This window comes from Panthera pardus, unplaced genomic scaffold (genome assembly GCF_024362965.1).
Source record: "Panthera pardus isolate Hobbes unplaced genomic scaffold, ASM2436296v1 HiC_scaffold_4, whole genome shotgun sequence".
Classification (NCBI taxonomy): domain Eukaryota; kingdom Metazoa; phylum Chordata; class Mammalia; order Carnivora; family Felidae; genus Panthera; species Panthera pardus.
The window spans coordinates 18269801-18286600 of record NW_026526969.1 but is presented as its reverse complement, the minus strand read 5'-3'; the positions used below and the strand labels follow the sequence as shown (position 1 = coordinate 18286600).

At 61.2% G+C, this 16800-nt stretch overlaps 3 protein-coding genes across 3 annotated transcripts; 1 reads left to right on the top strand and 2 right to left on the bottom strand.

The window, feature by feature from the left end:
* Positions 1-1425: 1425 nt before the first annotated feature.
* Positions 1426-5922, bottom strand: SYNGR3 (synaptogyrin 3). The gene is made up of 4 exons (XM_053893997.1): positions 5670-5922; positions 3214-3451; positions 2964-3106; positions 1426-2884 (listed from the first exon to the last, which is right to left on the bottom strand). Exons 1-4 carry the CDS (start codon positions 5766-5768, stop codon positions 2675-2677), a joined length of 690 nt encoding a protein of 229 aa, XP_053749972.1. The 5' UTR covers positions 5769-5922; the 3' UTR covers positions 1426-2674.
* Positions 5923-8487: 2565 nt separating this feature from the next.
* Positions 8488-11178, bottom strand: GFER (growth factor, augmenter of liver regeneration). Its single transcript, XM_019468169.2, has 3 exons — positions 10766-11178; positions 10183-10379; positions 8488-9281 (listed from the first exon to the last, which is right to left on the bottom strand). Exons 1-3 carry the CDS (start codon positions 11027-11029, stop codon positions 9119-9121), a joined length of 624 nt encoding a protein of 207 aa, XP_019323714.1. The 5' UTR covers positions 11030-11178; the 3' UTR covers positions 8488-9118.
* Positions 11179-14347: 3169 nt separating this feature from the next.
* NOXO1 (NADPH oxidase organizer 1) lies at positions 14348-16764 on the top strand. The gene is made up of 8 exons (XM_019468168.2): positions 14348-14611; positions 14691-14771; positions 14951-15026; positions 15127-15304; positions 15464-15645; positions 15740-15844; positions 16139-16256; positions 16339-16764. Exons 1-8 carry the CDS (start codon positions 14546-14548, stop codon positions 16646-16648), a joined length of 1116 nt encoding a protein of 371 aa, XP_019323713.2. The 5' UTR covers positions 14348-14545; the 3' UTR covers positions 16649-16764.
* The last annotated feature ends 36 nt before the right edge of the window (positions 16765-16800 follow it).

Sequence of the window (16800 nt, the reverse complement as noted above, 5' to 3'; positions counted from 1 at the left end):
GTGTCCTTACGTGAGAACTGAGCTCTCTCTTTTTTTTTTTTTTTAACATTTATTCATTTTTGAGAGACAGAGTGTGAGGAGGGGAGGGGCAGAGAGAGAGGGAGACACAGAATCCAAAGCCGGCTCCAGGCTCTGAGCTGTCAGCACAGACCCCAACGCGGGGCTCAAACCCACGAACTTGGAGATCACGACCTGAGCTGAAGTTGGACGCTTAACCAAATGAGCCACCCAAGTGCCCCCAGAGATGTCTTTACTAGGCAACGCTTAAGTGACGCCTGCCGTGTGACAAGCCCTGCTCTGGGCTCTGCGTATGCCTTAGCATGACCCCCAGCCCGCTCCTGGGACCAGAATTATTCTCCCCTCTTACAGAAGGGGAGGCTGAGGCACAGACGAGCTGAGAGACTTACCTGAGACAGCCCTGCTCAGATGTGGCCAAGCTGGCATTCCAGCCCCAGAGACAGTTCTCAAGGCCATTTCTCTCAACCAGAAGGTTATCAAACAATTAGAAATCTAAGAAATGAGGGGCACCTGGGTGGCTGAGTCGGTGAAGCGTCAGACTTTCGGCTCAGGTCATGATCTCACGGTTCATGGGTTCGAGCTCTGCGTGGGGCTCTGTGCTGACAGCTCGGAGCCTGGAGCCTGCTTCGGATTCTGTGCCTCCCTCTCTCTGCCCCTCCCCCCTCATGCTCTGTCTCTCTCTCTCTGTCAAAAATAAACATTAAAAAACAATTAAAAAAAAAAAAAAAAGCAAACAAGACCAAGCTGGGAAAATCTCCAGAGATGGAGTTAGCTGGCCACGGAATGTGGCTCTGGAAGCTGCACGGAGCACCTGGTGGGGTCCCAGGAACGGAAGGCAGACATGTAAAGAAGGGCACAGGCAGAGAAATAATGACTGCTTTTCTTAGCATTGAAGAAAGATAGAAAGCTTAATAAGCACTGGGGTGCGCCTGAATGGCTCTGTTGGTAGATCACGTGACTCCATCTCAGGTCGTGAGTTCCAACCCCACATTGGAGTTGTGTGGAGATTAATAAATGGTTGTTTAAAAACACACACACACATAACACAAGTACTAAACAGGATAATTCTTTAAAAAGCCACATCTCAACATAATACAACTTATAATACCTTTTACCAAAAAGGAAACACAGATAACCCACAAAGGATAACCATCCTTGTCTGTCTCTCTCAGATATAAACGTTAAACAAACAAACAAACAACCAGTTTAGATTAAAAAGAGAGAGAGAGGGGTCTCCTGCTTTGAGCCACCCAGAGGGATGTGTGGTGGGGGCCTCAGGGACCCCCAGAATGTGGGCATCAGCCTGACCTCCCCTTGCTGCCCCTTCCTGGATTCTGGGCGCTGATGGGGCAGATCCCAACCTCTGGCACCCGCAGGGGCAGGGGTAGAAATGACTCGGAGACTGTGCCGAGGAAACTCACTTACAGTCTTTATTGTAAAGAAGTTGCAGTTGAAACATGGGGACACTGAAAATACACCATCAGGGATTGTTCTTTGGGAAGAGGGAGAGAAAGATCCATAGATACAAAAATTGTAAACATGTTCACTTAAATACCCACACATAATTGGTCTATGCTACAACGTACAGGGCTGTCACTCAACTGCAACTCCAGAGGGAGGCGTCTGTCTGTAAGAATGAAATGTGGCAGCTGCATTTGGCATTGACATCATGTAAAAAGCCGGCTTTGAGCAATGCATGAGTCGTCAGCTACGCAGAGGGCCCCCGACCTTGGGCTGTGCCTTACCACGGGGGTGCAGGGCAGTTTGCTGAGGGGATGGTCCGGGAAGCCAAGGTAAAGGGGTTTGCACAGATCGGCCGTGTCCGGGGCACTGTGGGCATGGGGAGCCTCTGGGCCTCCCTCCTCGTGAGGGGCTTGTGTCTCCAGGCACCCAGGCGTCCCAAGCCTCCCTTAGGCAAGGTCTTACTGAAGGGGGTGGGAGAGGGCAGGTGGCCAGGCCTAGGGCCGTGTTGTGCCTTCCTAGCCCAGAATGCCCACATGTGGGCAGGCTCCCGGGCCAAGGCAGGTGGGGATGGGAGCAGGGGCCACAGACAGTGAGGCTGCTTGCGGGGAACTAGGAGGTGAAGCCCGAGGTCTTGACCACAATCACAACATCAACAGGACCAGGCTACTCTAGCGAGCCTGTGAGGGCAAGTGGGAGGAGGCTCCAGACAGAGCGCACGCACAGCCCCATGGGGCGAGCCACCACAACAGGAGCAGGGACCGTCACTACCCTCAGGGACATGGGATGGGAACAGCGCCCATGTCTGGGGGGCAGCCCCTGCACCTAGCTGTGGACAGCTAGACCCCTGACCCCAGAGTGGACAGGTGAGCCGGGGGCTAGCTGACTCAGGAGAGGAATGGCCCCCTCCCAGGCTGATTCACCAGAGGTTGGAGGACACACGTCCAAGACCGCACTGTCCCCTCCTCAGGACCTTGGGCCTGGGGCCAGCGCCTAAGGGGACAGGGGGAACCTGGGGAGGGGCAGCCTAGGCACCCTGGGGGCTACCCTCTCTTGGCCCCAGATGGCCCACGGTGGCCACCCCCTCTGTCCCTGGCGCTGGGCCAGGAGGACCTGAGGGAGGTCCCAGGACGCCCTGGACCCTGCCTGCTTTGGTGGCAGCCTCCGAGCCCTGGTGGGGGGGGCCTGCCGGCCACTAGTAGGCAGGCACCTGGTACCCTTTGGGGCTGGTGTCCAGGGTCTCGGTGAAGGGAGGGCTCTGGTAGGTCTCGGTGCCCTCCACGCCGCTGCCCACCGGGTAGCCAGGATAGGCCTGACCCGCCCCGGCGCCCAGCTGTTCGGTGGCAAAGAGCGACATGTCCGTGCCCAGGCGGAACCGCTGCAGGGCCTTCACAGTGAGCGCCACCTGAGGGGGAGCCCGGGGTCAGCCAGCACCGACCCCGCCCCGCCCCGGCCCCGGCCCGGCCCCCGCCGGCCGCACTCACCCAGCTGAGGATGGAGAAGAAGCTGAAGGCGATGGCGGCCCGCGCCGCGTCTCCCGCCTGCAGCGTGCCGGGCCCGGGCGCCGTGCGCTGCCACTGGTTGGTGAGGAAGCAGAAGCCCACGAACCACAGGAAGGACCAGAGCCCTGCGGGCAGGCGCGCGAGTCAGGGGAGGCCGGCGCGGGAGGCCCCGCCCACCGCCGGCAAGCCCCGCCCCGGACGAAGCCCCGCCCCGCGGCCCGGCCCCGCCCACCTGAGAAGCCCAGATCCAGCAGCACCGCGCGGCGGCGGTCGCGGACGCTGCTGATCTGCTGGAAGCGCACGTCGAGCAGCAGGAAGGCGGCGCAGGCAAGGAAGGCCCCCAGGCCGAGAGCGACGCCGAAGCGGCAGGCGCCCGCGTTCCCGTTGAAGACGCAGCGCAGCTCGGGGCCGCTGTCGGTGTTCACGTAGCCCTCGTTGACTATGGGCCCGAAGACGGCGATGGAGAACACCTGCGGGCGGCGGGAGGGAGGGGGCAGGGGCACTCAGGGCCCTGCGGTGGCGCCCCCTTCCCAGCCGAGGCGGATGTCCCCGTCACCCACCGCGACTGCTCACGCCCTCGGGCCTGTCCCTACCTCTCCCTGCAGCACAGGGCCCATCTGTGGATGGGATCTTCGGGCACCCTTCCCTTAATACCTCCCTCACGTATTTAAAAATTTTGGACATTGGAGCGCCTGGGTGGCTCAGTCGGTTAAACCTCCGACTTCAGCTCAGGTCACGATCCCACATTTCATGGGTTCAAGCCCCGCCTCGGGCTGTGTGCTGACAGCTAAGCGCCTGGAGCCTGCTTCAGATTCTGTGTCTCCCTCTCTCTTTTCCCCTCCCCACTCGCACTCTGTCTCTCTCTCTCTCTCTCTCAAAATAAATAAAAACATTTTTAGAAATTATGGACATGTACCATTTAGTGAGCATCTACTATGCTCAGGCACTATGCTTAAAACCGTGACTTTACATGGATTCCTCATAGAATCCTCCCTGCAAACCACAAGGGGGCCATTGTTCTTATCCCCTTTATAGATAGGAAAATTGGGGCTCCAATTAGTGAAGTCACTTGGCTGATAAAAGATGGGGCTGACATTCAAACTGGGTCATCAGCACCGCAGGGCCCCTACACTCCAGACTGTAGGAACAGGAGCCTTCACCTGGATCAGTGATTCCCAGGCTCCAGCGGGTGGCGCTGTGGGAAGCAGGTGTGAAGAGAGGGGCCAGACCACACAGGGAAGCCGCGGAGGGAGAGTTGCACGGCTGACATCCAGGCCCTGCCTAGAACCCACCCTCAGCATCCGGGAGCTGTGTGGCCCTGCTTCTTAACATGCCAAATACAGTAACAGGTGCAGCTCATGGAGTATTGGGGCCAGAGAAATAATGCCCACCTGCCGTGCTGCACTTGGTGGGCACCCAAGGGATGACAGCCCCATGTGACTGATTATTGGCACCATAAGTGTTCCGGCTCAAAAGGCGATACTATTAACCTTCGGGTTTCAGTCAAACCACAGCATCCCGTGCCCACAAAGGCTGGAAGGCAGGTGGCAGCGGACCATAGTCATTTTACTTTATTTATTTATTTTATTTATTTATTTTTTTTTTTTTTTTAAGGTAGGCTCCACAGCCAATGTGGGGCTTGAACTCACGACCCTGAGTCACATGCTCTACCGACTGAGCCAGCCAGGCACCCGTGGACCACAGTCATTTTAAACCTGATGCTGCTGTTTTAGCTCTGGGCAGCGCTGTGTTTCTAAAAACAGACCTTCAGTTTCAACTTCATTTCTCTCCTTTCCTTCGCCAGCTCCTTGAGATGAAGTCCGGAGGGAAACCGAGGTGTGGGGTATGGATATGTGCCCCCAGGGTGGTCCACAAGTCGCACCAGAGCTGGCACTAGGATACAGGGGTCCTATCCTGGTCTGCCCCAAGTCAGCCCACCCTGGGCATCGCTCTCCTTGAAGACAAGCGGGCAGGTGCAGCTGGCACCAAGTGCCAGCGGCTACACAAAACCCATATAGTCACCCCACCTCTCCATCTTTCCTGCCTGGAGGCGTTCGAGGGGGAAGCAGGACGCCCCCTCTAGGGATGCCCCACTGGGCGAGGCTGTGCCCAAATCTGCCCCTCCCACACCACCCCCAGGAAGTCCTTCTAGTGCAGAGCCCCTTCTTGCTGCCCCACCCAGAGGGATCCCAGAGCACCCCCACACTCACAATTGCAACTGGGGGGCCTGGGAAAGGGCCAGTTCCCTTCGAAGGAGGCTGGAGGATGTGTGTGGGGGAGAAGCGGGCGGAAGCTCTGCCTGATACACTTGGCTCCCACAGCCCCCTCCTCGTACTGAGATGGAGCGCTCGAGCCCAATCCCGTCCCCGCCCCTGTGCCCGCTTCCAGGTCGTGAGAACAAGAAAAACGGAGCGAGGGCTAAGGTAGGGGACAGAGTTAGACCTAAGGAGGAATTGGAGGATGGGGGCGGCGGGCGGTGACCTCTCAAGGTCCCCGGCGGTTGCCGCCGGCCCCTCCCCCTCCCGCAGGTGGGCGCGCCCAGCCCGGTGACGTCACCCCAACCTGCGGCCGGCGGGGGAGGGGCCCGCGGGGACAAGGATGGGGGCGAGGGGCTAGGGGCAGCGGGAAAGGACGAGGGATGCGAGGCGAGGCGAGGCGGGATCGGGGACCGGGGCGGGGGCCACTCACCCAGGACGCGACCCGCAGTAGGGTCTGGGGCCGCCGGGCGAAGCTCACGGGGTCCAGGGCGGCCCCCGCGCGGCCCGCGCCGAACGAGGCTCCCTCCATGGCTGGCCCAGGAGGGACGTGCGCCCCCGGCGCCCTCTGTCTGTCTGTCCGTCCAGCCGGCCCCGCCCGAGGCCGCCCGGGTGTGCTGCCGATGCTGCTGGCGCTGCCGCTGCTGCCGCCGCCTCCCGGGAGCGCGCGCCGGCCGCGGCGGGGGCGCGCGGGGCGGGGCCGAGCCAGTGCCCCCCGCCAACTGGTCCGCGCGCCGGGCTGGAGCCCGCCCCTGCCTCCGCCCCGCCCACCGACCCACCCCCTACAGTCACCTGCTAGACCCCGCGCTGAGATGCAGACCACCCGCCCAGCCCGCGTCTGGAGCAGGGGCTAGGGGTCCGAACCGCCCCTCACGGGTGAAGTCGGGAGTCAGCAGGGGAGGGAGACGCTGGGCTCAGCCTTTCCCGCAGCCAGGGGAAGGGACAGACGAACCTGACCCCGCCCCTCTGAGCTGAGCTCTTTGGCGAGTGAAGGGTAACCCGCTAGGGCTCCAGCGTCTTCCCCAGCCAGCCCTCAGGGAAGGAGAACCCGACTCCCCGTCCCTGGTTCCCCGCAGACCAGAGAGAAATTACTGGGCCCTTCCTATGAACCCACACAGTTGCATCCTAGCTTCTCCTTCGGAAGGTCCTAACCTCCCTGACAGGGAGAGAGAACGGCCTCTGCCGCTCTTAATAAGAGGCACTTATCAAGGAGGACAGAGCCCACAGGCCAGCATGGGTGGGGCTTGGGGGACATTTCTGCTCCTTTTCGGTGGCTGGAGGCTGTCATTCCAAGGGTCCCCAGTGAGCCCATCACACTCCTGGGTCCCCCCAACCACTTGAGGCTGACATGTTTAGTTTGGGGCCACAGGGTGGGAAGAAACATGAGATGGGGAGTTTGGACAGGCTGGGGTCCCCACCGGGTCCCTTGTGCAGATCCCCGAGCCCAAGTTAGACAGGGTCCCCTCCTCCCGTTTTTCTTTGCCAGCCTGGCAGGGTCCAGGACAACTGCTGTGTTTGTGGCTTGGGCATCGATAGGAAACGTTGGCATTTCTGGATCATTTACAGTGCCAGGTGTGGCACCACAATGGTGGGAGTCAGGGACTATCAGAGCCCCCCCCCACCCCCATTTTTCAGATCACACACAGGCAGCTGGTTGAGTTCCCTCATCACATCAGAAAGTGACTGGTGCTCAGAGGGTCCTTGCTGTGCTGTCCGTGTGCACAGTGATGCCTAGTCCCATCCCAGTGTGGAAGCCATCCCAAGGCAGGCATGGCCAGAAGTGTCGCCGGTGAGACTCGTGGTCCATTCCACTGTGCATCTGGTCGGTCACCCTCATCTGTCAGCAACAGCTCCTGGTCTGTCCTGAGGACCATCTGTTTGCCCCTTTTGTGTGACCATTTGCGTCAGCATCCCAACAGGCTGCTTTCTTGGGCCTGAAAAGCAAACCTCTACTCCTGACCCCCTTCCTGTCCGGATGCCCCCTGGTATTGCTCCCTTTAGTCCCAGGGACAATTCAGATGTCCCCACCCCATGTTTCCAGGTGTCGCCCTCTCCTCACGTTCCTATTTCGTGAGCCCTTTCTCATCACCCTTTTGGGGTTCTCTCCTCTTGTCCAACCTGTGACCTCCCGTGACCTTTGAACCTTGGGGGTCCCAGGGCATGGTCCTGGGGCTTTTCTCCTCCCTCTCCGCTCACTCCCTTGGTCTGTGTGCTGTGACAGCTCAAGCCAGAACCTCCCCTTGAACTATAGTCCCACTTGCCTTCGCCTGGATTTGGGGGCGGGGGGAGCCTCCAGGAAGCCAGAGTTATGGGAAAAGGGAACATCCAGGCGGTGTGTTCCTGAGCCAACCACAGCATCCCTAGAGAGGCCAGCCGTTTCCCCAACTAGCAGGTGACTTGGGAGGCTAGAAATAAGCCACGTGCAGGGAAAAGTCCACCCAGAGGAGGAAAGCGGCGCGACTTCTCTGCCGGCTGCTCCCTGCCTCCGATTCCTTTGCGCCACTGTCCTCTCTGGGGAGGCCCTGCCGAAGCCGGCACCCCTGTGGTGCTGGTTGGGGGAAGACGCTGAGGAAGCCATGCCAAAGGCTCTGCTTCTGCCATGCCTCTGCCAAGATGCCATGAGCACAGAGATGACCAGGGCATTAGGACCCCAGGGATGGGGCTGCTTGTTACTGGTCCATTCTGGCTGGGGGCCACGCCTGGGAGCGGATCCGGGAAGACGCCAAGCCTGCTCCACCCACAGCCTTCTCCAGGGCACTGATACCCAGAGCAACTTCATCCTCCCAGCTGCTGGGGCCCAAACCCCACGGTCCACTCTGGCTCCTTTCTCTTGGCTCTACTGCTACCCTGGGGCAAGCCTGCCTCTCTGCGGTCACATGCCTGCCCTCCCTGCTCTCACCCACACCTGCCTCAGCCCAGATCCGCAGCCAGAGGAACCTTTGGGAACTCATCTTGCCATTCCCTGGCTCCAAATCCTCTGAGACCTCCCCATCACGGGAGGTAGGTGGGTGTTGACACAAAGTCCTTGCCGGGACCTTGAAGACTCGGTGCCGTCTGACCTCCCACTCACCTCTGACCTGCCCTCGGCTCCAGTGCTGTTCCTGGGGCTTCCTGGGCTGCTCTTGCCCTGGGACCTTGCCCTCCTCTGAGCAGAACTTGGACAGAAGGAAGCAGCTGTCCAGGGCGGTGCGGACAGGCCCCGTCCCTCGCCGCAAGTCCCAGCACAGAACACACCGAAGCCAGGCCCTTGGTCACCTCTCCATCATTTTATTTTGGTCTCAAGCTGAGGCTGGCCCCACACGCCTGCGTCAGGCCTGGTACAGGTAAGTGCTGGACAGGAGGCGGGCAGCAGCACTAGTGGAGCCTCAGAGAAGCCTGCCTGTGCTCTCCCCGTAGGGACCGAGCGGGGGCGGGGGGGCCTCCGCCCCCAGGCCTCTTTTCCCGAATTACTGACAGCACTCAGCCTACGGAGCTGCGGTCACTGCAGCAGTCTCTAGCTACGTGGTGGGGAGACCATGGCCCAGCCTCGAGGAGCAGGACAGGGAGCCCAGGCAGGCCCTTCACTTTCTCGTGCAGGCAAGTGGGCCCCAGGGCATGGAGGCTGCATTCTGAATGGAAGGCACAGCCTGGACTGCTCCTGCCTCCTTCACGGGCAGCCCCTGGGGCCTCAGCCGAGGAGGAGCCAGCAGGGTGTCTGCGGCAGGCACCTCCACTTGTACTCCAGACCTAAGAGGGAAAGGGCCCCAAGAGCAGTGTCTGGGGACCACCCAACTGAGACACGACAGGCTGTGGCTCCCATGCACTTTAATGAGTGCCCCGCCCCTCTCTGGCCAGGCTGCCCGCAGGCCCAGGCTGCTGTCCCACGGCTCTGCCGGCCACCGTCTAGTCGCAGGACCCATCCTTCCAGCCGTCACGCCAGCGCTCGTCCACTTGCGAGCAGTCAAAGTCCGGCTTGCCTAGCTTGCGGTTCACTTCATTGTGCAGGCGGCACAGCCACTGGGTGAAGCACGCCCGGGTGCGCGTGTCTGGCTGGTTCCTGCATATCCTGTGTGGCGGAATCACGTAGAGGATGGGGACGGGCGGTGGCCCCACTGCCCCTGCCCCTCCAGCTCCTTGCCTGCTCCATCCAGGGAGGAAAGCTGGGGTGCTGCTGTCAGCTACACCCAGAGTGCCCTTGTGCTGAGACACAGGAGCTCCCAGAACAGGGCTGATCCTGCAGTGTCCAACAGTGACGGGCTCCTCGGCCAGCTCGGGCCCCCTTCCTGAGGAGCTTGGCAAACCCTGACAACAGCTCAGAGCAAGACATTAAGGCACAAACCAGGCAACTTTACAACCTCATAACAATCAAGAAGTCTCCCCGAGCATCCCTGGCCCCAGGCAGTGTGTGGAAGGGGTGGGGCCAGCACAAAGGCGTAACCGAAAACCAAACATGTTTCTAGCACCTGGAGCCCCGGTGCATCAGCTTAGCAAGGGACCTGTTCCAACTGCCCAGGCTTCACAGGGCTGCCCTGGCCCCCACATTCAGCCCAGAAACACCTCCTGGGTGCCAAACAACAGCTCTTGGGCCCCCCATTGAGGAAAAAGGAACTCTAAGGAAGCAAAACCAGTGGATTCTCAAGGTCTCGAGATCAGCAGTCCCGCTCCAGAAGTCAGGCAAAGTGGACTCCTTAACCTGCCCGGGCCTCCAGTGCTAAGCAAGAGACTTTGTAAGAGAAGCCTGGCCAGGCGCCTCTGGCTGTAGAAAGCAGCAGCCCCGGGCAGCTTGGCCTTTGAGGAGAAAGGAGATGGCTCAGTGGATCCAAAGCCCACTGCTGGTGCTCCCTGCTCCGGGAAACCCTCTGTCACCTCTGCACCTACTTGTCCAGGCTCCCCTTTATGACATCAGCTAGGGGCCCCAAGCCCAGGCCGATGCTCTGCTGCCTACAGATGAGGCGGACACAACTTACCTCTTCCTTATGTCTTCGGCACACTCCTCACACGGGTAAAACTTGGAAAATAAATGTATGAACTGAGCCATGTCTTGCTGCTGTTCTGGGGTCGGCAGATCGGGGTAGTAGGCAGCCAGGGTGTGGAGGACAGCCCAGCTGTGGCGGCCCAGTTCCTCGCGATCGGGGGGGCAATCTTCCCTAAACTTGCTGTCCCGCTGCGGGAGGAGATCGACCAAGGGTCAGTTCACCTCCCTGGACCAGGAGGCGACAAGACTCCCCTTTTCCCCGCCCCAAGATAGAGGCTCACTGTCTTGAGACAGAAGTCCTAGGCCACCGATCTGGCACACGTGTGGCTGAAAGCCTAAAGGCCGGCCCTCCCTCGGGGCAAGGTTTAGGGGCAGCCTACCCTGCGGGGCACATGTCTGTCAGGCATAGGGCCCGTGGGGCCCCTCGGCTTGGGCCTTGGGAGATCAGCGCGGGGGCCCGAGAACAAGCAAGGTGTGGGGGCCGAGGGCGCGGGTGCTTGTGCGGGCCGGGACTAGGGGTCAGCCGGGCTCGCGGGCCTCTGCGGGTAGGTGGCGGCCCCGGGGTGCATCTGCACCTTCTGCTGCGTCCGCATCCACGTCTTGAAGTCCACGCAGGCCCGGCAGGGCCGCCTCCGGGACGTGTCCTCCTCGGCGACCTGAGAATCGGAGGTCGGCGCCGGGGCTGGCGTCGGGGCCGAGGCAGCGGCATCTCTCCGCCCCGCGCCCCGGCCGCGCGCGTCCGTCACTAGGTCGTCCATCACCTCGGAGCGCGCGCCGCCGGGCAGAAACGAGAAGAGGTTCCCGCCGTAGAAGCGCCCCCGCTCGCCGGGCGCCGCCATATTGCCCGCGCAATGCCTGCCGGGCCAGCTCGGCCTCCAGATGGGCCTCCAAGACGGCCGCCAGGCCAGCGCGCGCGCCGCCGCCAGGGCGCGGCCACAGGACCCGGGCGCGCGCGCCGCGGGCGCAGGCTCGGGTTCGGCCGTGGGCTGGCAGGACGGGCTCGAGCTGGGGCTGAGGTTGGGGCTGGGGCTGGAGCTGGGGGCGGGGGCGGGGGCGGGGCCCGGGGTCGGGGCGGGGTCCGGCAGGGAGGTAGGGCTGTGGGCCGAAGACCGCGCCCGAGAGGCTGCAGAGCCCGAGGCTTGGGTCCGGGTCGGCGTGGGCAAAGGGCCAGCAGCCCGGATCCTGGCCGCGTCGCTGGGCCTCGATCCGCGTCCCGAGCCCGGCTTGCGTCGTCCGTGGCGGCGCTCCCGCTTCCTCCAGTAGAAGAGCAGCGTGTTGTGGAAAACGCGTCGCGGCCGCGCGCTGGACTCAGGCTGCTGCGATCGAGGCGAAGTCCGTGTTCCGGCCCGTGACGCCCCCATCGCTCTTCTGACCGCCCCGCGTGCCCGCGGCCAGGCTCTGTGCCCTCAGCCGGGGAGCGCCCAGCGGAGGGAGGCGCGGCGCCATGGCAACGAGGCACGGTGCCCTGAGCGCACAGAGAAGGCGCGCGCTAGGGCCTGGGTCCCGCGGATCCCTCCGGGCGACAACGGGCGCCTGGCAACGCGGGGCGGGGCTGTGCCTGAAAAGAAGGCGGCGCGCGGCTCTGGGCTCCTCCTGGCCAGGAATAGCCCGGATCCTACAGCCTGCCCGAAGGGGTTATTTCCACCTGGGGAGTCGTCTCAGCTTCTATACCTACTTTCATCCATTATGCAAATATTTGTGTAGTGCCTAATCTGTTCCAACCACAGATCTAGGCGCTGGTCAGGGTGGGCACAAGATCCGTCCCTGACCTCCTCAGCTCCTTGTCCAGTGGTCAAGACGGAAAAAGTAAAAACAAAACAAAAAAGGAGTCACACTAACAAATGTTCACTTACAAATTATGGGGACCATGAACAGGGCGTGGTAAGTCAGGGAGGCCTCATTGAGGAGGTGACCCTTAGGCAGGGGCCTGAAGGATGAGGAATTGGCTAAGGAGGGCAGTCAAGGCCAAGGCTGGAGATGAGAGGGTCTTGGACTCTCGCAAGGGCAGAAAAGTGGGACAGGACCTGGGGAAGGTGGTGGGAAGAGAGACCCAAAGGTAGGCAGGAGCACGGGAGGGCCTCATCAACTGCCCTCGGAGCTGGGAATTTATTTTAAGGACCTTAGGAAGGTGCTGGACAATTTGGGGCAGGGCTACCCCGACCTGATCCCATTTCTGCGTTGGTTTGTTTGTTTCTAATTTGAAAAATAGAGCAAGGGAGAGGCAGTGGGGGGTGGGGGAGAATCTGAAGCAGGCTCCTCGCTCAGTGCGGAGCCCGAAGCGCGACTTGACCTCACAATCCTGGTATCATGACCTGAGCCACAATCTAGAGTCGGACGCTCAATGGACTGATCCACTCAGGTGCCCCCTGATGAGGGAGCATGAGGCAGGCTGAGGGGCCAGGCACAAGCTAGCACACCCCCACCCTCAGGTGGGATATGTGATATTCCTTGGACACTCTGGACAAAAAGAAAAAAAAAATGGTTAAACTGGTAAGTCTCCACCAGTTTACCAGAAGAAGGCAATCCTGCAATAGCCTAAAGTCCAGGAACTCACTACTGTCTTAACGTTAATGCTTTGCTAGAGGAAAAAACAACCTTAGTTTCACAATAGCTAGGCCTCCAATAATCTGTGAGTCTTTAGCATATGACAATCTCATTCTAGTAACTCCCTCTCCCCAACTCCGTAAAATGGTCACCCCGCACCTATAGTGCAGCTCTTCCTACCTATGGGTCCTGTCCCCGTGCTTTAATAAAATTGCCTTTTTGCACCCAAGACGTCTAAGAATTCTTTCTTGGCCGTCAGCTCTGGACCTCCCCCTCCGCCCATTACCCTAAAACCTCATCACCCCCCATTTGTATTTTGCAAAGATTCCTCTGGAGAGTGGATTTCATGGGAGCCAGTGAGGAGCACGGGCATGGGAGGAGGGGGCAGTCGTCCAAGGGAGAGGTGAGGGTGGGGGCTAAGGAGAGGGGATAGAAAGGAAACAGGGTTGCTGGTGCTGCGGAGCAGGGGTTTTCAGTTGGGGCAGGGAGAGGTCTCAGCAGTCTTCCGGGTCCCTGGCTGTGAATAAACCGACTCTTCCCCAGCTTTTCTCCTCTGTCTTCCAGGGGAGAAGAGTCTGCCCCACCCTGGACCCTGCCAGGCCAGCTGGGCCCTCAGCACGGCCCCCACTGAGCTTGGGGGAGTGTGACGGCTGGGCTGAAGGCACCCTGCAGTTCAGGCCTGTGTCCACAGGTGTTCATTGCCTGGGCCAAATCCAGGGAAGGTTTGAGGGCTTCAGAGAGAGCCGCTGGTTGGACAGATACACAAAGGCCCTTTGTCAAGGCCAGGGTGGTTTCTGGGAGGGCTGCCCTAGAGGCTAACCCCTCCCTGGACAGATTGGGGTTGGAGTCCCAACATAGAGCTGGCGGCCCCAACAGCAGGAAAGGCCACCATATACTAGGGCTGGATGGATCTCTGGAAATCATCCCTGTAAGGAAGCAGCTCAGAGATGTGGGGCACGTGAGCACGCCTCGTCTGGGGATTCTGGGGCCTAACTTCTCCTCGCTTCAGTCAGTCACCTCTGATTTCAGAGGTTGTGTTTGCAGTAAATTGTGATAAATCAGAAATCCAGAGGCAGCTCTCAAAACCGTCCTAGTCACCACCTCCCCCAAGTGCCAGTGACTGCAGGGATGGACCCTCTTTGTCCTGCCCCAAGTCACTCCCACCCCTCCCCAACGCATCCAGAAAAACTGATATTAACTATCCATTGAATACAAATTTCCTCCTCTGTGATTTGGGAACATTAAGAGGTCCTCCCTCCAATATGAATATTAAGCCAAACAACGTTCACAAAGCTCTCAGCACTGGGTCCCTGCTTCCAGACTTCCCAGGTGAGTTCAAAGACAGGTCATGGAGCACGCCCCGGAGGAGGCCCTCCCTAGTCCCAGTTCCAGAAGCACAGGGCGTGGAAGAGCGGGAGAGGTAGGCCAGACCTGGCGGCACTTTGATGGCTTTCTTTTCCTCCTCCTTTCGGTGGCAGACTCAGGCCAGAGGGCCTCCAGCTACAGTCCCCACCCTCCACCGCCTCCTTGCCTCACCCCTACCAACCCCCCCCAACCAAACCCTGCGATGCTGTCCCTCCACCCAGATCTTCTACTTTGGGCACTGTGAGGAAGCTGGGAAGGACGGAGGGCAGGGCAGTGCTACAAAGACCCGGCAGGTCTGGGACGTCCCTGGGGAATTCCAATCAGTTTTCCGGGTGCTGGGGAGTCCCCCTCGCCCCTGTGAGCAAGGTCGCAGCGGGACACTCGCAGTGGGTCGCCGCCCTCGGCTAGCTCCAGAAGCCCAAGTCCGTGACTCGGGAGGCACAGCGATGGCAGGCCCCCGGCACCCGGTGTCGGTATGCACACTGGCCCTAGTGCAGACAGAGCGGCATCAGGTATGACCGGGTGGGTACCTGCCAGCCCCAAGGAAGGAGGGAATTCCTGGCCCAGCCCCTCCAATATTTCTCCCAACAGACATTTGCCTTCTCTGTGAGCTGGTCGGACGACAGCGACACCTTTGTGCGCAGGAGCTGGGATGAGTTCAAGACACTCCACGTGAGTGAGCCTGGGGGACCCCGAATCCCCGGCAGCGAGACCCACCAATGACCCATGCCTGGGCGTTTGCCCTTGCCCCCACAAGGGCGTCCAGCCCCTACGACCATCCCAAGGGAACCCCATCCCCCCCCAAGGGAACCGGTGGACTCTCAGAGACCGATTCGCCGGTTCTCCCTCAGAAGACCCTCAAGGAAACCTTCCCGGTAGAGGCGGGCCTGCTGCGGAGATCAGACCGCGTTCTCCCCAAGCTTCGCGGTGAGGCCGGCAGGGATCCCGGGAGGGGCGGGGCGCCAGCGACCCCGCGGAGAGAACCCTGGGGCAGGGGTCCCACAGCCTGTTCCTGTCTTGCCCGCAGACGCTTCGCTGTTGGTGCGCGGGGGGCGCACCGGCCGCGGCCTGGCGCGCCTGCGGCTGCTGGAGACCTACTCGCAGGCGCTGCTGGGGGCGGCGGAGCGCGTGTCCCGGAGCCCGGTGCTCACCGGTTTCTTTGCGCCGCAACCCCTGGACCTGGAGCCCACACTGCCACCTGGCAGGTGCCTGACTCGCCCCCAACTCCCTGCCCGTGGAAGAACTTGGAGGCTGGGGGTGGTGCTGGTGGTGGTGGGGAAGGCCTGTGGTGGGACCTACGAGGAGCTAAGGCTGGGCGGACTGGTGAGGGGTGACCTCTGGCCTGCACCCACTGCCCTTCCCAGTCTGGTGATCCTGCCTGCCCCTGAAGAGCCCCCGCCCCGCCCACCGGACAGCCTCACCATCCGTGGCCTGGAGGCTCAGAGCCTGCGCTGCCTGCAGCCTTTCAGCACCCAGGACACGCAGGGCCGGCCTTTCCAAGCACGGGCCCAGGAGGCCCTAGACGTGCTGCTGCGACACCCCTCAGGTAGGGCTGGACAGGACTGTGCAGACTCGACCACCTGCCTCCGGGACCTCAGCGGGCTTGGGGACCTGAACCCCCGCCCGCCTCTTGCCCACAGGCTGGTGGCTGGTGGCAAATGAAGACCAGCAGACAGCATGGTTTCCTGCTCCCTACCTGGAGGAAGCAGCCTTGGGCCAAGAGCGACAACCCCTAGGGAGTGGTGGTATGCCAGTGCCCTCCTCCCCACCCTAAGCCACCTGCCATCTCTGGGCAGGCTGCAGCAAAGCTGAGCCACAGGAAACACCTAACAGATGGAGGAGATCGAGGACATGGGGTGACTAGGTGGGGGCAGTGACCCCCATAGCACGTACTTGGTCCCCACAGTGAGCTGGAGCCCCAGTGGGTTTGCATGCTATCCATTACCAGGGGGATGCCTTAAGGTGATTCTGTGGGAGACCGCGAAGTGGGGACCCCGGCCTCTGTGGCCCTGCAAGTGACCCCGAGCGCCCATTCCCAGGGCCCCAATTCTGCACTGCCCTCGCCTATGAGAGCAGCCACGAGGATGAACTGTCCGTGCCCGCAGGGGCGCGCGTGCGCGTCCTGGAAACATCCGACCGCGGCTGGTGGCTGTGCAGGTGAGTGGGGGCGGGGCTGGAGCTGGGCCCAGCTTGGGGCGGGGCAGGGTCCAGGGCTGGCCAAACTCCGCCCTCCTCACAGGTTCGGCAGGCACTCTGGTCTTCTCCCGGCCGTGCGGCTGCGACCAGAGGGCCTGGGTGCTCTCCTGAGTAGACCGGGGCTCCACCGAGAGGCCAACGGCGAGATTAGAGTGGGAGAGGCCCAAGGCTCCCCTGAGACCTCCCAGGCCGCGACCCTTCCCCCTACCGTGCCCGTCCGCCCCACGCTGAGCGCCATTCAGAGCCGCTGCTGCACCATCACCCGCAGGGCACTGCTGCGCAAGGACCCCCTTGAGGGTGTGTGGAATTGCGCAGAGGGCAAGCCAAACGATCCAGATCCCGGGGAGGACTGATGCCAGCCACCACCATCAGGGCTGGAGGAGGAGCATGTGAGGGTGGGAGCCTTGGCGGGAAGGGCCAGGAAGCTATACTTCTCCATCGCCTGAGTAAAGCTCTTCTGACTGATCCACACCTCGTGTCTGCCTGTACTTAGGGGCAGGGCCTT